At 30.5% G+C, this 26,486-nt stretch overlaps 1 protein-coding gene across 8 annotated transcripts; it reads right to left on the minus strand.

Annotated features, from left to right (window-relative positions):
- Window positions 1-137: 137 nt before the first annotated feature.
- Window positions 138-26,247, minus strand: LOC143226024 (uncharacterized). Of its 8 annotated transcripts, none has more exons than XM_076456397.1 (7): window positions 25,777-26,247; window positions 21,828-23,367; window positions 20,429-20,647; window positions 19,042-19,130; window positions 17,525-17,753; window positions 4,930-5,030; window positions 138-4,032 (listed from the first exon to the last, which is right to left on the minus strand). In XM_076456397.1, the coding sequence occupies exons 1-7, from the start codon at window positions 25,984-25,986 to the stop codon at window positions 3,688-3,690; spliced, it is 2,733 nt and encodes a 910-aa protein (XP_076312512.1). In that variant the 5' UTR covers window positions 25,987-26,247; the 3' UTR covers window positions 138-3,687. The 8 variants fall into 8 exon arrangements, with proteins under 8 accessions (XP_076312512.1, XP_076312516.1, XP_076312511.1 ...); XM_076456401.1 differs by having other exon boundaries at window positions 4,917-5,030; XM_076456396.1 differs by having other exon boundaries at window positions 4,930-5,081.
- Between the last annotated feature and the right edge of the window lie 239 nt (window positions 26,248-26,486).

Genomic DNA, 26,486 nt, shown 5'->3' on the forward strand with positions numbered 1-26,486 from the left:
AATGTTTGCATGCTCTAGATTTTAAGAGATTTATTTTCATCAAAGTTAGTGTTGTTTTTTTAAAATGTGTAGTGCACACTAGAGGAATTTAGATATTTTGTCAATGAAGTTAGTAAAAAACAACAAAAAATCCTACCTTAACAGGTAATAATAATAAACATTTTATTTCAGTCAATGATTGATCATTGTGACTTCATTAGGACTAGTTGTACAAGAACTATTTACAGTTCATACTACTTATGACACCTTTAGTTCTTATAACATATACTTATTACAATATTGATTTTTCATTGTTTGGAAGTTATAAATCTTATAAGAAAGATGTTTTTGTATTTTTGATGTACAAAATAAGCAGAAAGACAAGTGCCATGACTGTATAATGTGTTTACTTTTATATCAATAACATTACTAGAAATAAATATATATACTTTGAAATCATTGAATTATAACCCATCTGAGCTACTCAAAATTTTGTAGGCTTTACAACTGATTTTATTAATAAACTTACTAGCAGTGCATGGTTATAAATAAAAAAAATAAGAACAAAAGTAATACACATCCATCAAGATGCTTTTGTTTAAACATTTTTCAAAATATGGATAACAAACATACATGAATCAAATGCTTAATATAATTACTCAACTCAGCAGGTTTTGACATTTAATTTTTTATGAACATCAGTATTGTTTATCAAATATTATGTACTGATGTTTGGATGTTTTGCAAACTAATTATATGTTCTATACTACTTTCCATTATATTTTCATATACAACAATTTAGGATGAAAAATAACTTACTTTAAAACTTCTGGACCTAAAGAAATGATGTCCTCTAGTTTTTCATATGTTTTTCCCACAATTTGTAAGACAAGTGTATACAGGGTGGCCCGTAAGTCCTTACCCATCCACATGTTGTTATGTTATATTCAATTACACATGTATTATAAATTTGTTTCTTTTTCAGAGAAATATGGCCAATGTAAGCCCATGTTGAGGAAAATGTCTCACAGAATATGGCATCACATAATATTATGCAGTCAGAATGAGGAACAGCACACAGATACACTGGATACATAAAATATATGAATGGGTAGGGACTCACAGGCCATCCTGTATGTTAATTCTAAGTACTTAAACAATTTTACCTCAAAAATATCTTAAAATTAATATTTTCTCATATCCTGACATTTATTTACTGTAACGAATGAAGAAAGGTTAATATTTTCATTTCTGTACAGGCGTAAAATAAAAAATGTCATTTTCCTAGAAAAAAAATATCTGCTTATTCCAAAAATAACTACCACTTTGTGAAAATATATTGTTTATTTCTTGCTTTTCAAGCATTTCCCTTAGTTTTTGTACAGACCTTGGTTTAAAACTTGATATGGTGCCACATAGTGGTTTGATAACTTACTAATAAAACATAGCTTTGAAATCAGCTTTAAAGGAAGTTTAAATACGATTGGATAGAACAAGTAGTAGTCTATCACATATTAACAGAGTAAATAATTAGACTTGTTTTTTAATAATTCAGTAAACTACTCTTTCAGTTTATTCCATAAAGTTTGTGAAAATATTTGTATGTTAAATTAGTTTTTCAATAAGAATATGTAAGATAACTTGAAAGAAGGTAGGTAAGCTTATACAGGTTAGAAATGGGTTGAATGTTTTACAAAGACAATTTTAAGTGCCCTGGTTTTTTGATGCATCAGCAGTAAACAGATCCAGGTTGTATTTTGCGTACATCATCTACTGGCTTAATCTCAACTTCACCATGCTCACATACTTAGAAAAATAAGAAAATGAGCAAATGTGGGTACTTAAATCCACAACATCCCACATTTTTACCATCTTTCCATATATGCAGATAGACACTGAGTGGTTGCTCACAAATATGATAATAATAATAATAACAATTAAAAAAAGAAAAAGAAATATAAGGATTATAGTAGTATACATAAATAGGGGAGATAGCAAACTTGTCCTTTAATGTGGCATTCAAGCTCCCAGTATGATGTATGGACAATAAATACCAAGTTAAAGTACTACTATACCAAGCCCAGTCATTTGCTATAGGTAACAGTATGGGATGTTGTGGGTTTGAGCATTCACATCTACTCCATTTTTTTTTTCTCTTAAGGATGTCAAGACTGGTAAAACAGAGGTTAAACCAGACAGGTTGTGTATCCGAATGGAAAAACAGCCAAACAAACCAGAGCTCATAACATAATGATTCTGTGATTTTTGACTTGGTGTTGGATATTGGATTTGGTGTTGCATTTTCACTTCTTCACATATATTTTTTAATCTCTTTAATTACTTTGTTTTTCTTCTCAACAAAATTAAATCTAATTATATTTAATTTAAGGTTTGGATATGCTGTGTAAAATTAATGCTATCATTGCTTTTAATGTAATCTGTTTAGAAATGTTTTTAACTTAAATAATAAATATAAATATAATGCAAAGAAGTCACTACTGGTGATTGCTTATTAATGTTAATTAACCAAGGTATCTTGATGTTTAGACTCTTTGTTTAAACTCACAAAATTTTAGTTCTTATTACAGTTTTATTGCAAACACGAGTTTTTTATGCTCACCAAATAAAGCTGTCATCAAATCAGATATGTGTACAGTTTAGTGAATATGGCAGGCAAAAATGTTGTGATGATTCAAATATTTATTCAATATTATTTTCATGTTTACCCTACTCAAACAACATTTAAAAACAGGCTGTCTAACTAGCTATGTAATTATCTATAACTGTAATTATGACATTTTAGATAAAAATGCTTAGTTTTGTTATTATAAGAGTAAACCCTTTTTTCACAACTTAATTACTGATTTATTTAATTTCAGAAGATCAGTGTCAGATAACTGCACATTTGAAAAACAAACAATGGTAATCTCTTGGCAGTATTTAGTCAAAGTCAGCAACTCAACTATCAAGAAGAAAATGCCCTTAAAAATTGTGGGAAAATATCTTTAATCACAAATATGCAAATGGTAACCTTCAGAAGAAGTCTGTCATAATGAATCATGGGCAATTTAAATTATTCTAACATGATATTTATTTTCAATGGTTAAAAAAAAATAAGATAGTACATACCACTTTTCATGTACATGTCATAGAGGACATGATGTACAAATTAATTAGCACATTAGCAAATACTTTAATCTTCCAGCTCTATTTTTATTATACCTGCTGAATTTTATTGATTTTGTACATCTGATATTATCATCAGGTGCACATATGTTGTTAAATATGAAAAGAAAGCCTTTTAACTATGCAGTTACTTAAAAGTTAAATCTGCTACAATTCAATTTTCTAGATTATCTTTTAATACAATGATAATGATTTTTTTCTCTTTAAGTTAATCACTGGTACACCTAATTAAACTATATTTAAAAAAAATGTTGGTCCTACAAGTACAGTAGCTACAAGCCAATATCTACTGGCTAGCACAAGTTGGTGTTGTTTTTTTCAATAAGCTTGTATTTTACACAGGCATTTTTACATATCTAAGGACATCAATTTTTTCAATACAATTAAATTGTATATATTCTTTTATTTTATATTCAGATTCTTTTATAAGTTAATTTTTTCTTAGGCAACGAAAAGTTTGAAAAAGGATAAAAGGTATTTTAAACATGTCAAAATCATAAGCAAAATATTCTTTAAAATTTTCTATTTCTCAGTTACTTCTTTATTGCCTTCTTTGGAAGATGTTAGAGAACTCTGCTTTGTTCTTACAATCTCATTTGAACAATCCTGTGACAACTGTTCATTACATTCTAAACTTTCTTGCTGGCTTGTGAAATCTTCCAGTTTCATTAAACTTGTATCAAATCCACAAGGTTCAACAGTCACATTAGTATTCAATGCTTGGCTATTCAGATTCTTCACATCAATATTGGTGGTCAACACTTCATCTCCCTCACATCTTTTTTGGCCAGGTAAGTGAAAGGTAAACACATCTGGGGATCTGTGACTACTCTCTGGGTTAGTTAAACCCTCAGCAAGTTTATTTATCTGTATATTAAACAACAAAGCTTATGTTTCACACACATTAACAAGCTAAAAGTTAAATCAACTTCTTAATTTACTTACTTCAGCATGAAAATTAACAGGTACATTTTAAGTAGATTCTTTATTATGCTTTTATTATCTGGAATTTTTGTGTCTGATAAAGCTTTATTTGCTTATCTCAAAAGAACAAAGCAGGTGAAACATTATAGAACAATCAGTTTTAATACTTTCACTAACATAAAATTCTTTTTAAACTCCATGAATGCTTTAGAAAGTCAAGTTAAAAATTTAGTATATTTGTGTCTTTGCACTGTGGCTTGCAGCTTCTGTGATGTGGTTTTGTATCACACACTAACAAGAATAAAATATCAAAAGACTACAACAACCAAATCTTGCCTTATTTAGTAACCTTTGTTCCACTATAAATTACATTTTTAGTTTCAACTATGCTAAAAAGTAAATTTCAATCAGAATTCTATCTGTTCAATACTACAAGCTCAAATAAGGCAAAAAAATGTTATTCAAGTAAATGGAAATGAATAATGTCACTTTAATTAATAACTGCAAAACAACTCTAAAATTAAATAATGTTTTATGCAAACAAAAAATGCACATTTGAGAGATTATGACAGAAAAAATACAGGAATAAATATTGGCATAAAATACTTAAGAAAAGGATATTGAAGTATGTTGTTATGCTTTTTGTAATATATCTTCCAAACTAATGCAAATAATAATAATAATAAAATTGCAGAGCCAATGCAATTTTACTGCCTCTATAATGCCAAATTATTATTCATTCCTTATTATTATTTTTTTGAAAAAATAGTAAACAGTTTTGAGAAACAACTGACAACTAAGCTGAACGCTTAAGAGGAAGGTCCTACCGTCTTTACCCACATCATCAGCTTGGCTGATTCCAAGTCTGTTTGTCAGACTTCCTGGATTCTGTAGTAGGTCTTCCACTAGTCTCAATGTTTCAGGATCCAGCTGAGCTGATGCTAACAAGTCAATAACGTGGTGTTGAGTCACAGTATTCCCTTCTGACCCAGCTATGGATCAAAATTAATAACACCACACAACTTGTAATTTTGTATTAAGGAAACAAAAACTGAAACTTAAACACTTCATGTTTTAGTTTCATATCCTTCATATGCCCATGAAGAGGAAAATTAAAGCATTAAGCAACAGTAAATATTCCAATAAAATAATACTGCTGTAAAAAAGTTTACTTATTATTTTCTGTTAATTATTTGAAATTTAATAAAAACATTTGATCTATGGTCTAGCATCTTATACATGCTTATAACTACAAGTATTATATTCCAGATGCATTGATATTTTTAACACACAAAACAAAATTCCTTTTTTATCTAGTGGAGTAAAAAGATATTGCAAAGCTTTTCATAGTCAACTATTATTCTTCAAATGAATACACATAATAAATACATTCTATAATGTACAACCTAAAATATATTTGGACACAGTCATTTATACAAATGTGGCTAAAGTAGGAAATTTTACTAGTACTGAAAATTACCAGGAATTCACAAACTATTATTTCCCTCTGACTGTGCCATATTCATGTGATCATTACTGGTAGTAGGTTTATAAAAGCAAGTATATTAAAAAGATATGGAATGAAATAAAAAACTTGTGATGATTTTTTTTCCAACACTTTTTTGTACTTGAGACATTCTGGCCAAAATCACCACTATGGATTTATGTACCTAATATATATCTTTCCCACCCATGCAATAGTCATTAGGAAATTATTCTCACATGGATCAATCAATTTTATGACCTAAGCTTTGAACTGGATTTTACTTTAAAAAAATAAAAGTGCTAAAATTTTGTCTCCCTTTTCTTTTCTTTTTGCATTTGCTACTAGGATGAGACAAGTGATTCAGTTTGCCAGTTCAACCACTGAAAAGGGAATTAAGTAAAATAATAAGGAAAATAAAACCCCATTTATTTTGTAAATAAAATGTATAAGTTGTGGAATAACAAATTGCTATTTTACATAATTATATCTGTATCACATTATTCAGCATACCATGAACACAAAATATATATTGCTAAAAATACAAATAAAACTTTCCAATCAGTCACAATTGTATTATTCAGTTTGTTAATGCTTTAGTGGTGGGCTCAGCATGACATACACAAATTAAGTATTTATACTATAACTTTGATGCAGTATGTGTACCCTCACAAAATTTGGTTGATTTTTAGTAAAGATTGCAAGTCTTTTTTACACAGAAAATAAGATTTTTTTAATGAAGTATTTTTACTGAAGATTTGTTTGTGAAAATATTAAGTCTGTTTTATTACTAATGTGAAGTGATTTTCAATTTGATTAAAAACTATTCTTTGTCCCAAAAATCTAATATTATTTGTGTAATCTCTAGAACTTCTAATATATATTTCAAATGTTTATATTTGGTAAAGCTTCATATTTTGTGTTATTTTATGTACCCTAACAAAATGAGGTCTGTCAATTTGACCAACCTTGTAACTGCCATAAAAATTAGGAAATAAATATAAATTGTTTTTCTTCCAGAATGACAATAAATTATAACACAGAAACACAAATGTTTAGTCCAAATACCTTAAATGACATAACATTACTCACTTATAAATATTATTTTTATTATATTGAACTTCCACTCATGCCTTGTTAACATTACAGAAGTTACAATAAGGAGGTGCATTTGCACTCATGGTATCCAAGAATATGAAAGTGACCTTTACAAAGTGACTTGTCTTCACTGTGTTATAATGGACTAGTAATTGTATTTTGTAAAATACAGTCACATTTCATTTATTATACATTATATATGCATGTAGGTCGTACCCTTCAAGGTGGATTCCTGTACATGGTGAGGGAACCTCCCAGAAAAGGTTCTGTACTTCCAGTTTATCTTCTCTGGGATCTAAACATTTACCTGCATATATACTGTGAGTTATGATCAATAAAGTGGAGTAGAGAATCCTGGTCATTCAGGAGTCCAGCCCCAATACACCACTTTGGCCTTGAATTCCTCTAGACAGGTGGCCTTGGGGTGAAAACCTCCAAGGGTCAATCAGGTGGTCCTGTTTGGCTAGAATCAACTGAACACCAGTGTTGAACATTTTTAAAGGGTGCTGTAGACACTGTGTCTGATCATGGTATTCAAGTATAGTGCTCACAAACCACTGATGTTGCTAAAGTGTTCTGGTTTGGTACTGTAATGCATACCCTTTTAAAACTCCATGGTGGGTGAGGCTACTAAGCACAATCCTTTTCTTTCTATTATGGATCCCCCAAATCCCAAGAGAATAAAACATTAAAAAAAACAACAGATCATTAGTGAATGACTACATTTTGAAGACTCTGAACATCAGTCTCCAAGTTATTGTACAGTTGTTCCTCATTTCCTCATACCCCATTTTGTGTCTTACAAACCTTTAATGCAAACATTGCCTTTCTCTCTATTCAAAAAGGATTATAAGGGCTTGCTGGTTATCCACAGTCCACCAAGTAGCTATGTTATGGGGCCATCTTGGTGAAAACATCTACACCAAAACACACCAAACTCTTCCTTAATTTTAAGACCACTGGGGACATACCCATTCATGTTACTCCCAATGCTACTTTGAATTCCTTGCAAGGAGTTACTGTTGAGAGGGATTTGAAGATCATCCCCAAGTCAGAAGATCCTTTCTGGTTTCTTCAGCTAAGGCATTTCTGTTGTGCATAGTATCACCACTTGCAGGGATGGAATCTTGATGTTTACATAACCATGTCCACCACCCTCTGTCAAGACAGGTTATCTGAACTGTCAGGTATGGCTATTCTTTCCTAACCCTCACTGGTGTTTCCAGTATCAGTGGTTTAGACACTGTTGGCATTATGTTGTTATCCTGTGATGTGTATTCATGGTGGTAAATATCACAATGCCTACAAATATGAACTGGAACCTCAATGCACTAACTGTAGTGGTTCTCACTCCTCTTTTGTTCTTGCTCAAAGTGGGTGAAGGAGAAATAAGTACAGCATTTAAAAACCATTAACAACATTTCTTATTCCAAGACTTGGAAGTCATTGTTCCCTAATCCATCTTGAGCATATTCCACTTGTAGCATGTAACACTACTACAGTGGAAGTGCAGACAGATCTTTCCATGCTTCCATCAGGGTCGTTCTCCGACTATGTGAAGTCTTTTTGCTTTATATGAATAAGCAAGTTGATAAGTCAATGTCTACTCCTGCCTCTGTTTCCACCATTCCCTCCAGTGACTGCCTGGGTCCACCTTCTTTGGCCCCAAGATGTAGAATGATTACACATTCACACCCTCAGTCTCTGGAATCTACTGACAGAAACCTACCTACTCAACCAAGGGCAGGATCCATGGAGGTCGACAGATCTCATGCTTAGGAACAAAAATGGTGCAGTCATAAACCGAACAGTTTTCCACCAACTCCTCATCCACATAAGTAAAAACAGCCACTTTGTTACAGTGGAACTGTGAAGGATTCCATTATAATCTGAATGACATTAAAGCCTTGATTGATTCTTATCATCCTGTGTGTCTTTCCTAACAGAAAAGATTAATGAACCACATGAATTTAATCACCTTTAAGCAGTTTTTTTATACCTAAATAGCAGGTTGTGTGATGAACAAATACATTGAGGGGTTGACCAGCAGTTGACCACCACTATCCCCACTTTTCATTGGGCTATACCATCATTGTTTGTTCACTCTGTCTCCTGAGGAGACTTATAATTAATCATATCTTGATGCTCTCATTGAACAGTTGCCACCTTTCTTCTTAATCTTGGTGGAGACAGTCCCCTCTAGGATGGTATTGATACTGATGGAAGAGATCATTCCAATAGAGTGCATGCTCTCAGATCATAATTTTTCTCTCTTAAATACTGGATCTTATACTATTTTCATGCATCTAGCTCTCTACTGGCCATGGAATTGCTTTGCATTAGTTCTCACCCTGTTATCATTGATATTCAACAACAGTTGGCCCCTTTTTCTCTATCTTCTATTTGTATCCAGTTTGAATGGATACTTGGCCACATCACTTTTCTCAGGAATGAGTTTGCTAATGCCACAACTAAGCCCATCTGCCCTGATACTGTCATAAATGTGCCTATCCTGTATATAGACCATGTTCCTGTATTCAAGGCTCAGCATTGTGTCAGTTGGTAGTCACTTGGAGTGGATAACTTGATAACAAGCTTTTCCAGATCAAACCTTCTACTGCTCTTTGTTCATCTTGTTTCTGTAGGGATTGGAAGGAGAAAGTTGATTGAGCTAAACTACACATTTGTCATTTTTTTAACCAAATGTTTTCTTTTATTTGGGACTGATCCACCAATGTGTGGCCTTTTTAACACTCAAGTAACAATAGCCCACATTCTACTGTTGTGCCATTGTTATGAGTCTAAGTGATGGCACCATTTCAGATGTGGGTTTTCCACAGGCTTGTCCCTGATCTTGGACAGTGTTGACACTGTCCAACTTGTGTTTTTAAATATTTATAGGCCATAAGCCTTTTTAATTCTATTTATGTTTTTTTTACTTGCTTTTGAAACTGTTTTTTTTTTACTTGACTTACTTTTCACTTGTATAATATATTACTTCTGTATATTTATTACTGATTTAGTGCAGATAGCCTTGTTGCTTTATGCCATAAGCCACCAATCAACCAAACAACTTATACAGATTATTACTATTTACAAATAAGTTCTTAAGCTATTTTTCTTAAAATATAAAATAGTAAATAAATAAGTAGAGCAAACAATTATATCTTCTAGTTACAATGATCTTTGTACTTGTTTGCTACTTGCTCTAAGTTGCTAAGCCTTTTCAAATTTTGCATGTGGAAGATGCGAGATGAAATAATTTTTTAGGCTTTATATAGACATTTGAAAAAACAAAAAATCATAAATAACTATATTGATAGCATAGAATTCCACTACAGTTTATCAAGCTTATTAACTAAGCTGTAGTTTGTCTGAAAACAAATACATAATTTCAAGCAGAATAATGTGTATATAAAGGAGTGTTTCAAAAAATGGAAAGAAATGAGCAGAGCCAAGTTTAATTCAGCACATGTGAAATTATCTTGGAAAGTGCATAGATATGAGATTCTTATTTTATTTTCTAGTTTGTTATTGTTAATAATTTGAGTTCCTAATTTGTATGAAACAACAAACTCTGTATTTGGACATCACTAACATATAATTTCAACCAATGCTCTATTCAACATACCACATAACACAAAAAGTCATGTATAGGTGTGTTCTTTTAATATTTACTTTTAAATTATGAAATTTAAAATTTACTAAAATTTGAATTATAATCTATAATTTCACACCAAACTTACTGACACAAATTCATAAAATAGTAGTTCAACCAAATTTTGAATGCAAGTCAACAGACACAATGATACGGCTTTTAACTCATAACCCTTCATGATGAGATTATATTAATATAGGAAATGAAACAGATCATCTAAATTACATAAGAGATTTTTTAAAAGCATGAAAGCAAGTCCTTAAACAATTTTACTAAAACCTAGATCTATGTATCATAATAATTGAACTCATCAATGAAGAAGTTAATCCAGAAATGTTTATTCCAACTTTTTGTATGTATACAAATATATACATATTATTTATATATCCAATTAATTTCACATTCTTTTTACAAAAACTTTAGTACAGACTGATGCACTCTTGTTGTTACACAAATAAGCATTAGCCAAAACATTGTCCATCCTCAACAAATCAATGCATTTATGTCAAACTGCAAAAGTTTAGGTATCACTTCTAAAGTTTTTTCATCCAAAGCTAAACTGACCAAAACTTTAAACTGTTCCAAAAATGGATCAAATAAGGAAGAGAGGAATAATGATACTTTACATAAAGATAGATAAAAAAAACTTGTTGATTGGTGGGACTGAGGATATGTTGTGTTTTAAGAGTTTTTAAACACTGATAAATAAAATATTAGTGATTCTAATAAATCAATAGGATGATGCTGAGTCATAGTACTCCCCAATGATCTATGATGCATCAACATCAATAAAACCACACAATTTTGTGTTAAAGAACTAAAATTTAAACATATGTTTCAGTTTCTCCACATGTATTTGAAGAGGAAAATCAAAGCATTAAAAAACATGAAATAAAGTAAAATGTTAAAGGTAAAATAAAGTTGAAAAAAATCTGAATGAGGTTTTAAAAAATGAAAACAATTCACAAGAAACAAAAAATAATGGCAAATAAATTTTAAAAACTTTCATTCTCTGACAAGTGAGAAGTTTCAGAAGTCCAATCACATTTTTCAGGGTTTTATGTACAAGTGGGGCTAAAATTCTTCTACAGTAGGTGTCTGTGACTTGTTGGTGATAAATTCAAACAATAAATAGACATAAAATTATACATATTTAAAATAACTGAAATGTATGTAAAATATTCTTTACAGTGTAGGAAATTACAGCTGTAAAGAATATTTGTACATACATTTGACTTATTTTGAATATGTATAATTTTAAAACAAGTAGTGTGTGTGTGTGTGGGGGGGGGAATCAAAACTGTAACTAAAACTCTAAATAATTCTCTTTTCTTGTCAAAAGTTCACTCAGGTTGATTCAATTACTATAAAATTCAACTGACAAGACCAACTAACTTTCTCTAGTTTGTCTCTTACTGAACAATCTGCAATAGATTCACTTATGATACTCCATGGGTTATCATAGCTGTATTGCAAACTTGAAATAATTGTCTTCTTTTCATCAAAGTCCACACAGATGGGTTCAATTAATTTATAAAACTCTTTGACAAGACAATTTATTCTTCTTATCTCTGTTAAACTGTGGCCAATCACTCACATGCCAGCTAACTTTACATTTTCCAACTTTGTTTTTTTCTCTGACTGAAATGAACTTTCAGTTCATTTGATCACCTGTATCATACATTTTCCAACTGAGACCTAGAACTTTCAACAAACTATAACCACTATGATGTAGATCCTGATCCAGACATCTTTAAGTAATTGAAGAATTATCAAAACTTAGATTCAGGTGATCTTTTAAATCCATGTTGAGAACAGACATATTACTAAACAATGTAGAAGTACTGAAGTTTATTAATAATCTTGTTTATTTGCTTTTAACAAAATTTCAATTCTGAACACTGATTTTAAGACTGTACATACTGAAATATGTGGATACTTTGACTTCAAAATATTTTTGATTTTATTTCTCAATGCATAGCTGACTTTATCCACAAACAGAAAATTGACATAAAATACTAGATAACACATATCCTACCTCACTTTACAAGTTGTAGAGTTCATTTAAATTTAAAAAAACAAAAACTCTCAAGTAATAAAAGATAAAAAACATTTTTAAGAATTAGTTTTATTGTAACCATTTCTGTATGGAAATAATGCTAGTTACTGGGAATGTGAAAAGCTCTATTATATATTTTATCAAATTATCCTTATATTTAACAGGTACAAAACTGTAAACAAGATTTAAGCAATTCTGTGTACTGAAGCACTTACAGCATTCTGAGCATTTCAAATGATGCAAGTGTTGAGCAAATACATGCAGTAAGGAGAAGTGTGGTGTATATTCACAAAAGCATAAAAAATTATTATATTAAGCAAATGGCAGAGATATTCTTAAAAATGCTCTTGTTTGTACTGATTACAAACAACACTATCAAGGTCATGAGAAAGGTCATAAAAGCCTCTATAGATAGACAGGAAATTAGACTGTTATCTACAAGCTGGCACTATCACAGCAGTGGAGAAGCTACAGCAAATGCTAACATTATCATGCACAAAACTGGCAAGAAAGGAAGTAAGTCAACTTTAATGTAGTATCCATGTTAAATGTGTGTATAAATACAAGCAAGAAGGCTGCCAATTTATCAACTTTATCTGCAACCAATGAGCAAGTGGTTTTTGGTTCTGGTTTTGAGAACTGTGAAACAATCAAGGAAAGACAACCAAAGTGTCAGATCTACTTGCAGGTAGTTGGTTGTGTACATTATTTAGAAGATCATAAGAATGCCTAAAAATATTTGTATAAAAGCTCATGTTTAGAGCTAAATATAAGTTCTAAGTAAGTTATCATCCCATCGAAGAAGTTATCAACAAATTCTCTGTGGGCAGTTGCAGCCATTGCTAGAGTAGTCTTTGAAGTTGAAAGAAAAATCATGATCACCTTTATGATGAGTCCACCAAATGTTTCTTGCCTAATCTCTCTGTAACTTATTGCCATCTTTCCTATCATTGGATAATACAGGTGAAATATAGTTGAGTTGATACAGTGTAATGATTTAGTAATGTTACTGAAAGCATATTTAGAGAATATTTGTTAGTTATATTGCAAAATAACAATCTATAGAGCATACATAAGACCACTTTTAGAGTATAGCAATGCTGTTACACATAACATGACTGATCACCTGTATTCAAGACTACAGAACCTCTAGAACCAAGTTAACAAAATCATATTTGCACACATTAAATATCTGCATTAAAACATTTGATACAGTATGTCTATTTTGACAAAATATGGTAAACTTTTAGCAAAGATTACAAGTTTTATGCACACAAAAAATCAGATTTTTTATTGAAATTTTTTAAATAAAGATTTGTTTGTAAATGTAAAGTCCATCTCATTACAAGTCTGAGTGCAAAGTGATTTCATGTTACGATTAAGAAAACTATTCTTCATTCCAAAAATCTCAAATATTATTTAGGTAATCTATAAAACCTCTTAAATACATTTCAAATGTTTGCTTTCAGTAAGATTTTATATTTATGTTACTTTCTATTCTCTAACTGTGTGGGATCTGTAACTTCACCAACCTTGTAACCATCATAAAAAATTAGGAAATAATTATAAATTATGCTTTCTTGTGCTAGAATGACTGCATATTATAACACAAAAATACAAATGTTTAGCCTAATTAGCTAAAGTCTCATAACTATACATATTTATTATTTTTTATTGTATGGATCTTCCATTCATGCCTAGCTAACATTACATAACTTGCATTGATGTGGTGCAATTGCACTTATGTTACATATCTAATAATATAAAACTGACCTTTAGTGTTCCCTGTCTAAATTGTGTTTTAGTGGACTAGTATTTTGTAATATATACTCACATTTCAATTATTATACATTATATATTATTACTACTTAAAAATAAGTTAATAAAAAAAGTTTTTTGTTTTTTTTAATAGAGAACAATAAATCTAGAAGTAATGCAAACAATTATAACTTCTATCCACAATCTTTAAATTTGGTTGCTGCTAGACATAGATTGCTAAGCCTTTTAAAATTTCACACATGGAGGATATTAGAAAAAAATGTTTTGTTAGGTTTTATATATATACAATTAAATAACCACCAAATAATAAATAACCTACCTTCAAGGAATCTTAGTTTGGCTGAGCACGGTAGCCTTTTCACAGATGAAAATAGCTGTGAAAATCCACTAAGAGAACATTCTAAACTGTTGATTGATTATTTGCATGTCATGTATTGAATTCAGAGTATATAAGGGATCACTTAAAAAAAATGGAAAGAGTTGAACAGAGCCACCATGTTTGATTCAATACATAAGCCATATATATCTCAGCAAAATAAAAAGATATGAGGTTCTTATTTTATATTCTAGCTTGCCATTATTAGTAATTTGAGTTCCTAATTTGTATGTAATTATAGAATTAGTATTTTGATATAACAATATCTAATTTTAAATAGTGCTGCATTCATCATATCGTGCAACTTACTAAAATCTATATTTAGGTATGTTCTTTTAATATTTACTTTTAGAAATTAACTTGTATATAACATTAAAGTGTGAATTATAATCTACAATTTGATTCCAAATTTATTGACTTAAATTCACGAAATTGTAGTTCAATAAAATTTTGAATGTAAGTCAATAAACATGATGACATGGCCTTTGACCCATGGCCCATCACAAGAGGATTAATATAAATATATTTCGACTGGTAGAAATAGTTGAAGCTCCAACGGCTAGCCTACCCATCACAGTATTTTAGTTTATAATAATTTTGTATTCAAATTATCATCTGAGTTATCAATATCTAAATCTAAAAACTAAAGACAAATTTTGTTATTTACTTCTTGAACTGTAAATACAATATAAGACTATTATTTATTTAGACACTCTAAGAATAAATTTACTAGTTCCTTTTCCCTTAAATGTAGCAAATGTATAACATACCTATGACATCTAACAAGTTTAAAACTCTCTTAACAATTGCCTTTAATAAAATAATAAATCTGATAATGGTTTATAGATCTCAAACCATTCTTAACTGTATACTCATTCTTTTCCAATGTTTCAAGAAAACAAATCCAAAACCTGCCAATTCCTGGCTTAAAGGTACATATATTTGAAACTATTAGCCTAATGAACAATAATTTTTTATGAATGTTTGGTAAACCACATAAAATACAGCAATGAGAACCTACCCATTTAATATTTTTGTGCACTTTATTTCCAATAACATTACATTTCTTTAGTTTTAACAAATAAATTTGTATTTGACTTCTCTTTTTCTTTTGGTGGGATGAAGATTCAGTTTTCTATATTTAGTTTCACCAGATATTATTGTAAGTACTTTACTTACATATTTCATAGATATATGTGTTCTCAATATAGATGAAATTATGCAAAACCATCCATGCATTGTTTACAGCAGCATATAGAATAATAGCTGAAGCTTACTTCTGGTAATCCTTTTAATATCTAGATCAGGAATGTGACAGAACAGCTGAGGAAAGGAGCAGTGAAGTCCAATAATGAACAACACATCAGGATAGAAGAACCCCTGATTACTAAAAAACTCAAATGTTTAAAATTCAAAATAAAAAATGAAAATATGATTTAACTCTTAAGAAGCCACAAGACTATATGAAACAAATGATGCACAGAATAAGTAACCCTTTCACATAAAAAAATGGCAGTGTGAGAAAGAAAAGGTTGATAGTTGTACCAGTTATGTATATTACATTTTATTTTTAAACAACTGACAATAGCAATAATTTATGAATAAATTACACAATTTCATTTATATCAGTTTGTAGTCATGGAGATATGACTCTTGTGAGTAAGGATAATGTTATAGAGAATTTGTAAATATCTTTAGACTCAGATATCTGAGAAAATGTAATAACTATTCAAATTTATAATTTTTCAAGAAAATTATTTGAAAGTATAACTTCCACTAGTTATTCTTGGTCAGACTATGATATGGACATGGCATGACTTTTGGAACAGGTATGATTCTCTAAACATTATTATATTCTACAGACTAATGAAAACAAGGCTCAGCTTGGATCCAGTTTTGGACCAACTTAATATTTATTGAAGGGAAAAATGATAGACTTTCTTCAACAGAAACTTGTTTATACCATTTTCTTGGGTCCTAACATTGAAAATATTCAAGAACACATGCACAAAATAAAAGATGCTTCTTTCTAGAATGCATTGGATTTACTACTCTCTTAACTAGCATCAACTTGGACAGCACATTTATGGAAATTGTAGGCCTGAAGTGAAAATGTATAGTTCTATCTACAAGTTAAAAAACAGAAACTGCTAAAACCTTAAAAAACAAATTGAATGTATTAAAAATTATATATGTTGTTTACATTTAGAAAAATGGAACAAGGTGAAGGTAAACTCAAGTTGAATCATTTTTTTTTGCCTTTATAACTACAGCAGACATTTTTCAATAAACATTTTGTTTAGTTTACATTACTTTTTTTTTAATTTTATTGATGCATTCTAGTTGCACATAATAAAACTTTATTTATCCACAAATTTCACTTTAAACTTTTAAAAATTACTTCTCCTATAAACATTACATCATATAAGCCTAAATGTAAAACTTTATTAAAATGTTTTCAAGCTTTAATATGAGATTAAGTAAAATTATTCCATAAACTTTACTGGTATAAAAAGTTTTAACAAGCAGCACTTCTGAATTTGATGAGAATTAAATAACAAAATACAACAAAAAGTTTTAATTTTGGTACAGTTTGAAGTTAGCAAACTCAAAGCTGCACAATATGACTGTAAGATACAGCTTTAAACTGAAATGTGCTTAAAGTAAAGTAACATGAACTTGTGTGTCCTAAAACACATGGAAAAAATTTAGTTCCACTGTACTTATTGTTTCCATGGCATGCCGAAATGGAATATATAACTAATCAGTTGGGCTAAAAAGTTTGTATGGTAACTCAGGTTATTGTTTATGTGAATACCAAAGATTGAACACTGTGTAACACAAACTTTAAACATTGTAGTTATGTGTGTATGATATAATTATAATAAAAGTAGGTAAATACCTTATAATGAAATTAACAAAGAGTACCATAAAATAATCCATGGTCAGCATAAATTTATTTTAATGAAAGAAGATATTTACCTGTTACACCTTTTCCATCCGTTTCTTCTGCTTCATCAGCTACAGTTGTTACATAAACAATGCTTGAAGACAGTGGATTTTCCTCCATACCACTGACTTCCAAGTTAACAGCTTTTGATATTGTGGAGCTTCCAGCTGATATTTTTGGCACAACACTTTCTGCTGATATACTTTCAACAGAAATACAGGAGCTTTCGGGAGCTGCTTCTGCTGTGATGATCTCTGCATCCTATGTACCAAATTGAAAAAGTAATTCAGTCAAAGTTATCTGTTGCAGTTCAAATAACACACTGTTTTTATAAAATAATTATCTAAATAATGGGAAAAATCATAACATAGTGGTATTATAATATTAAGAAAATTGAAACAACTGATATTAATATTTTACAACACTTGCATGTTAGTAAAGTCAATGCCATAAATATGTAGAGAAAAAACTAACAAAAGCTAAGAACCCATTTAGAAAAGAGAAAATCCTTAATAGCTATAGCACTTGAAATTCTTTTAGATAGGATTAGTTGGTTGGTTGGTTTGGCATTTTTTGGTATCAAAGTGAAAGACTAAAAACTGTGAAGTTAAAAACTAAATGAACACCAAATATCAGGTAAAAAAGAATTAAAAAGGCCTACGACTCATAACTAGCTACAAATATGATCAAGTTGGACAGTGTCCCAATCACCTACAACACAATCTAACATCAGGGGTACACTCTTAGAAAACATGTCTACTGGCAAAATTATAATAACTTTAATCTACAATACATTGGATATGGGAAAATATGTCAATTGAAAGGGTTTGACCCCCTGAGTCCAAAACTGTAATTAGATCTCAAATTGAAAAGAGATGATGGAAATATTAGTTGGCTGTAACTCAGCACTGATTATTATATTGCTAAACTTGCATTAAAAATTATTTTTGTGCACAAAAATGTACATAATAACACTCCAGAAAAATAAAAATATTTTATTCAAATCTGACATTTCAACATTTCACTCCAGTCTGCTCTGTAAAGTTTAGAAACTGATACAAGTTATTTTTGTTTTATTTATTTTCGATTAATTGAGAACTACCAAGTGTTTTAATATATAAATGTATTTCTCTTGATAAAACAGTTAACACAAAAGTGTTAATTTTCTTAGTTACAATCACTTGTGAATTGAGAAGTTTATTTTTGTTAAATCTAACTTTTACAGATGTACTAGATGACTTTGTGAGAAGAAAATAGATTTCAAAAGTGATTTTAAAATTATTGCTAATCTATAAGATAACAGAAAATATGATTAGAAATGATTTTAGTATTACATAGGAAATAGGTGTCAATGGCATGGAGAGGTAATTGAAAATTCTACTACTACTGGAAGAATACTTTCAAAGTACATATGAAAAAAGCTCTGTTTGGTCTAATATACTTTAAATTATAACAACATATTATTAGACTTAATAAAATTACAGAGAATTCCAAAATTTATGGTTATTTTTAGAAGATAATATCAAATAGTCCTTATGCAATTGAATACCTCTTGTATTTGGATCCCAGCTTGTTGCAACAATTCCAGAAGTTGTTTACTAAGGTGTCCTTGACTCAGAAGTTCTGCTTCTGGTCCCTCTGCAAAATAAAGCATCATAAACACAAAATATAAGCAATTATAATTACAACTGTAGTGCTCAACCATTTATACCTGCCTGTTCTATTACAGCAATCAAATGCATTTGAATAATTAACTTTTGATTAAAGCAAGCTATCTACCAAGAATTTTTTTTTAAATTAACCCAGTAATTAATATATTTAATTTAAAATACAACTCTAAGTAAAAATACAAAATTTTATAAACCAAAGAATTATAGTTATTATAATGTATTTATTAGTTGGTTATCTTCACTGCTAATGATATTTATGGTCATAATCCCAGTATTATTTTACATGATTGGGCCTGTGAATGATTCAGGCTATTTTTAAATTTTTATACTAAACTAACAATGAAAAATAATTCTCATTGAAAAAAAAATGGTATAATGATAAAAGTATAAAAATTAACATATATCTTAATCCTTTTACTCAATACTGCTAATAAAATGAACACTACAGAGAAACAGAACTTGCTTAATAAAAAAAAAAAATAAGTGGAATACTTCATGCTGTATCTTTCCTTGACAAATGTGAGATATGTATCACAAACTTTATATATTTCTCCCTAACTTATGTCTAATTACCAATAATAATGCATCTTCAGAGCAGTTTGACATTGATACAATAGGCAAAAATGCATTTTACTATTTAACTACACTTCTGTGGCAAGACTACACATGTAACATAGTAACAATGACAAAAAAAAAAAACAACACTAACGTTTATGAAGTTAAAAATAACTAAGACAAATTAATAACAATATTATCCAATACAGTAAAATGTAAGTAAACACATGAGGTTGTTCATGTTCAAAAATCTATCAAGCCTGGAAAAAAAAAAGAGCATTCTAAAGCATCAATGATAGTTATTTATAATTCATACTTTATAACATTGCATTTCTGCTTCACTATGGTCCTAAATATTATTACTTCTCAATTACAATAACACTGTTAACCTCTAATAAAAGAGAAAATAATTTACCAATTATAATGTGAGCTGTGTCAAATACAATCAGCCCAACTTTAACAACCCTTTACATACATGGTTAATTTACAGAGTGGGCATCTGGAAGTATAATATTTCTGTAGTCTTTCCATGTCTAATTGGTACACATACATTCTGGCTAGTTCTCTCTGCTTCTACATATATATATATAGAACTAGCCAGAATATACATGTAAGACATGGAGAGACTACAGTAATAATAAGACTTAAAGCATTCATTAACCATGGTCGACTTGACTAGCTGTAGATACATAAATATAATCCTGTACTGACCTATTTCAAGTATCTGTCCTTCTTCAAACTGCTCAATAGGAATACTTATTTCTTGAAGTTCAGAGATATCTTCCATGTTTGCATCTTCTGTTGATTCTTCTTTACAAACCACAAGTGTTTTTGAAAGAGAAGATTGAGACGATGATGGAACAACCTCAAGAGAAATCTGTTCAATGCTGGATTGTTTCTCATCATCTGCTTTACTCTCTTGTTCTTCAACTAAACAGAAGAACAACAGGTTTCTTTAGAAAATTAAACATGATCAAATCTATATTACTGATATGAAGTACAACAAATTCATTTGTAGCATTAACCTGTTCAGTGCCATAGACGAGACAACTCTCCAAGCCATTCGGTAACACAGTACCACGGATGAGTTAATTTGTTCTCAATAATACCTAACTTCAACGCTAGATGTCAGCACCATACATGCATTTAACCTACTTACAAATTGTTTCACTTTCGATCCAAAATGGTGTCACTAAAAGTTACAAAATGAAGCATTAGAGCTGTATTGTAGCAGCTGAAATACTTGGCAGTCAACAGGTTAAGCTGCCTGCATAAATTTGTTATTTTTCTCTCATCAGATATGGGGAAAAAATTCTAAAAAAATCTAGTTACATGTTACACAGTAGTCTCCTACTGAAAAGTATTGGAAGTGAATATTCTTTATAAAAATTAGAATTTCTTTTTGAAATAATACACATCTTAAAAGAAACTATAAAATGAAATCATGCTATAAGAAGTTGTAGCTATTTTTTTTAGCTTTTATGTTTATACTAAGAATTAGTTTTGTTAATTACATGCATTTTATTCAAATAAAATATTTAGAACAATTTTAAGGTATCCAGGATAATGTTTCTTATTCTGATAAATTGAGTACATTTTTATTTTAATAATATTATATTTTTGATAAATAAAAAAACAAAAAACTACAGCTCCAGAAACCTTTTTATTTTGTACCAAATATTTTATGCTGGTGGCTTTGTCAAGGTCTCAAAGGTGTAATAATAGCATAAGCAAAATGCTTATGGAAATTCTAACTTTTTTTTTTTAATTTATCATACATATAATATTCCAGTTTGCTGTGCAACCCTTAAAGAATTGTGGAAAATAAAAAAACCTTCAAATTTTAATTTTTGTGACCTGCTTTTAGTCATATACATTTATGTGCATTATGATTTTTATTACAATCAAATTTAACTTTAGTCGTTAAAGAGAACCATTATTTATTGGTTATCTTTATTGAAAGATAATTTTTTTGTATAATTCATTTTCTAGAGATGTTAAGAAATCAAAAGGTTATGAAAAAAAGTCAGACCAATGAGTACAAAAATAATTTCAAAATGATGGTGTCTTATGTCTACTTTCAACTAACTCAACTGGAGTAAATACGTACTTTGAGAAGGAGCCACTTCACTATTCTGCTGTTGACCAGAACCAGAAGAAGTGACAAATGAAGGTGAAATGGAATCACTCAAACTGACAAAGGAGCTTGCTACAGGTACCAAAGTGCTGCTACTAACCAAGGTTACTGGAGATAAAGCAACAGTGTTGACACCAGTGGGCGTAACTGGAATACTAGAAGAATTTGTAGCTTGTGATGAAGAAACCTGATTGTTACTGTCAGGTGGAATAGCAACTGATGAATAAGTGGAATTAGAACTATCAGGAGGAATTACTCCTGATCTAGATATTGAAGTTTTTGGTCTTTGAGATATTGGTTGAATATGTGTTACTGCAGGTCTGTTAAGCAAGGAGATTCCAGGCTGATTTCTACTATCTGGCAAAATAGAAGTCAATGAGGTGACAGCAGATGGAGCTGAATTACTAACACTGTCAGGAAAAACTCTATTGGACATCATTACAGATGTTACACAGGTTTGACTACCACTATCTGGTTGGATTGATATTGGTCTGCTTACAGTAAATGAAGAAGAAGAAGAAGCCTCACCATCACTATCAGGAAATACCACAGTGGGTTTGGATATTGGATCATTTGGAGCACTGTCAGGTAGAACTAGTGAAGATGTGATCACTGAAGACGAGGATCTCTGACTACAGCTGTCTGGTAAAACCACAGAAATTGAAGATGTCTGGTTTTCTCCATCATGAAACTCACCTGTCTCGGCAGTCATGGCAGCTTCACTACCACTATCAGGTAGGATAACTTTAGACATCATGACAGAAGGTGATTTGTCTCGACTTCCACTGTCAGGTAATGTTGCCACAGATACATGAACTGAAAAATCTTGGCTGCCACTGTCAGGAAGTATTCCCACAGAAACAGGTACTGAGGCAGAAGAAGCCAAGCCTCCACTATCTGGTAGTACTGTCAGAGAAACAGGAAATGTAGCTGATGAAGTCTGACTGACACTGTCAGGAAATGCTTCTACGGGAATATGTACAGCAGCAGATGCTTGGCCACCATTGTCAGGATAAGTTGGAATAGAAGTTGAAGCTGAAGAAGGTTGGATGTCACTATCAGGTAAAGTTGCTATGGAAACTGGAACTGATGCTACTGAAACAAGACCTCCACTGTCTGGTAGAGTTGCTATAGACACAGATGGCAAAGATGATGATTCTTTAGAGCAGGAGTCTAATAATGTGGCAGCAACGGATATAGGAACAGTAAACGATGAAGACTGACTACCACTATCAGGCAGTATTCCTAATGGAACAGTGACAGAAGACCTGCTGGCACTATCAGGTAACTTTGCCACAGAAACAACAATGGAAGTAGAAGAAGCATGAGCAGTGCTGTCAGAGTAAGTGGCCACAGTAACAGCAGCTGATGTAGTAATTATCTGACTGCTGTTTCTACATGGCACATTTGTAGAAGAAGCAACAGACAATAAAGTAGCTGAACTACTGTTGTTTGACAGTATACCTGCTGCTTCTATTACATCAGCTAAGAGAGAACTCTTGTGTTCCAACACCTAAAATATGAGAATACAACTAGTTTTAGTCATCACAAAAATATAAAGATCATAAAAACCAAACATGGTAATAAAAAATGCTGGTAATTTATATAACTTGGTTGCTTTATTAAAAGCAAATCAAAATTTTAGAATTGTTCAAAAAACAATGCTAGCACCTACAAAAATCAGGATAAGATAGTTTGAATAAAATTTCTACAGATTACGTGCACAGCTTTTGCAAAAAAAGATATTTCATATATATTTCCATGAAACTGCAGCTTTGAAAGTGTGAAAAGATTTCACTGTGATACTCTTTTAAGAAACAAAAATATATGTCTTTGATTTATATGTTAACTAGTCATTTTTGTCTTCCTACATTCCTGTAAGTTTTCTCATAAAGTTTATACTTTATTAAACTGTAAGTTTTATCATTGTTTTGTCTGAAAAATGCTACTCACAAATACAGTTTAAAATCATCAGAATACAATAAAATATTTTTTTTACCACACCAAAACTACAGACAAGCCAACTTTATTTTTTATTTTTTAATCAATTTAATATATGAAATAAGTTTTAAATCTATTTTATATACAACTACATTATATTTCTCTTTAATTATTTTCATTGTCCATTCAGGAAGTTAGTTTGGACATTGAGGCCTAGTGTAAACATGGCCTCAGTGGACTTGACAGCAAAATGAAAATTGGTAAGTTAAAGAACAAACAGATTTCACTACATTTAATTTTGTTCCAGAAAAACAATTTGCTTCCCATTATACTGTTACATTATGATTCAAATGAATAAAGTTATAAATCAAAGTTTTAAAAAAATCAGGACTGTGTTTATGGCAGAAGTTGTTCCCAGACTTTCTATTTTTCTCTAGTAACATATCACTATGCTAAGCTGTTATCACTTTGTTCCAATCCCTACAAGAACTAATGCTGAAATCGAATCCACAATGGATTTTCAGTTTAAAATGAGGACAACAACAAAATTATGTGTTTAAATTGCTAGCCTCCAACTTCTCAAAGCTGAGATAATGGAAATTACAACCCAGCCTGACAACTGAAGATGGGAAACAATGGATAGCTATATTTGACAGAACATCAATTCTTAATCAAAAGTTGTGATTTAATATTTATTCCTTTGTAGGAAAATTAAATTTTTATTCAATAAATTTCAACTCTGAAGTTTCTTTCTTAAGTGTAACAGAATCTAAAATTTATTTTTTTTATAATAGTGCAACTTTTCTCACAATGTGGGATACACCTAATTTGATGTCATAGTTGTTCCATAAAAGTTCATATTTATGGAAAATATAAAGTATAAGAGCTGGTAACACCTGTTTATACTTTTACAAGGAAATATTATGTACATTTAATCACAAAACTTTAACACTTTGAAATATCACAGTTAACCCTTTCCAGCACGGAATGAAGAGATTCTTACATCACTTCAACTGAGAAAGATTTGGTTTGTTTTGAATTTTGCACAAAGCTACACAAGGGCCATCTGCATTAGCTGTCCCTAATTTAGCAGTGTTTGACTAGAAGGAAGGCAGCTAGTCATCACCACTCTTTGCCAACTCTTGGATTACTCTTTTACCAATGAATAATGGGATTGACCATCACATTATAATGCCCCCATGGCTGAAAAGATGAGCATGTTTGGAGTGACTGGGATTAGAATCCGCGACCCTCAGATTATAAGTCAAGTGCCTTAACCATTTGTTCAACTTAGTACCTATTAGATCCTACCATCTTTATATACATTTTTTTTCTTAATGTTTGCATGATAGTAAATCTTTTGAGACTTGCATCTTCAAAGACATTAAATCTTAACTTTTCAATCTAGACATAAAAACAGTATTCTTCTTTCACACCAGGCTACATAAAATATGTGAGTGTTAAAAAACTAAATTAAAAGATTTTTTCATAGCCATATGAGCAGGTTGAGACAGTCTCCAGCACAAATGAACCTAAATAAGTCATAAACCAAAAATAAAATTATATTAAATAATAGTTTTATATTATGGTTAAATACAAGTAGGTTTATAGCAAATATTTTAAATTGCAGAACTAAGAAAAAAAAATTGCACATTTCACAAAATCTTCATTTATTACTGACCATGGCTTTGCCAGTAAAAGTATCATCAGGTTTCAAGTATCAATTATATCAAACATGTTCAGTAGTTAAAATCATGTACCCATTATGCTGAAAAAAATACAAAACAATGGTGGAAAAATTAAATAAGGCTTTTATGTTATGTTAAAACTAAAATAGTTTTAAAGCAAATATAACAAATATTTCTAACTGAACACCATAACCAAAAGCTTTATATTGAAATATCTTAGTTTCATGGCATCATAAGAAATGGTAGTATATTAACATAAAAGAAAATAACATTAACAACAAAGCACAACATACACTGGAAACTCCACATGTTTTAGGAACTTCCACAGCAGAAGCCACATTTAAAGACTGACATTTAGATGATTCACCCAATCTCGAAGTAGAAGCATAAGCCGAACTTTTCAAAGAGGATGATGAACTGTGTGTAACACCATCAGCTGCGAGGGTGGATGATGATACTAATGAAGCTCTTGGAGTTGTTAGTGTTTTAACAACTGTCATCATGCTGGGCTGCCTTGATCTTTCTTGTCTCTGAATGTAGGTTACTGCTTCTTGCTACAAAAAATGTTAAGTATGAGTTTCAATAAACTAAACTATAAAACCTTGAGTTTCTGTGATAAAAACATGTGTACAATAAAATAATTATAAATAAGCCAAACTAATACTATTAAATAAATTAATTGAACAAATATAAAAATTTAAAGCCAGCACTTATAAATGCACGTGCATGTTTACAAATAATAATTTCTAAAGAAATTTACAAAGCTACTGTTGCAAAATATATGTAAAGCATTTCATTATATTCTACATTACAACTGGTTTAGCCAAGACTAATAGTGACTGGAAATTTTTATATTTGTATCATGATTCTGTTGTAAATGTTAAATGTATGTGTCTATACACTTCAGCTGGGTGGAAGGACAAGAGACCAAAGGTTAAAGAAGTTTCTAACAACTGTTTCATTATTATACAAATTACCAATAATTTCTGATTACACCAAACTA

Source organism: Tachypleus tridentatus, chromosome 9 (assembly GCF_004210375.1).
Source record: "Tachypleus tridentatus isolate NWPU-2018 chromosome 9, ASM421037v1, whole genome shotgun sequence".
Lineage (NCBI taxonomy): Eukaryota > Metazoa > Arthropoda > Merostomata > Xiphosura > Limulidae > Tachypleus > Tachypleus tridentatus.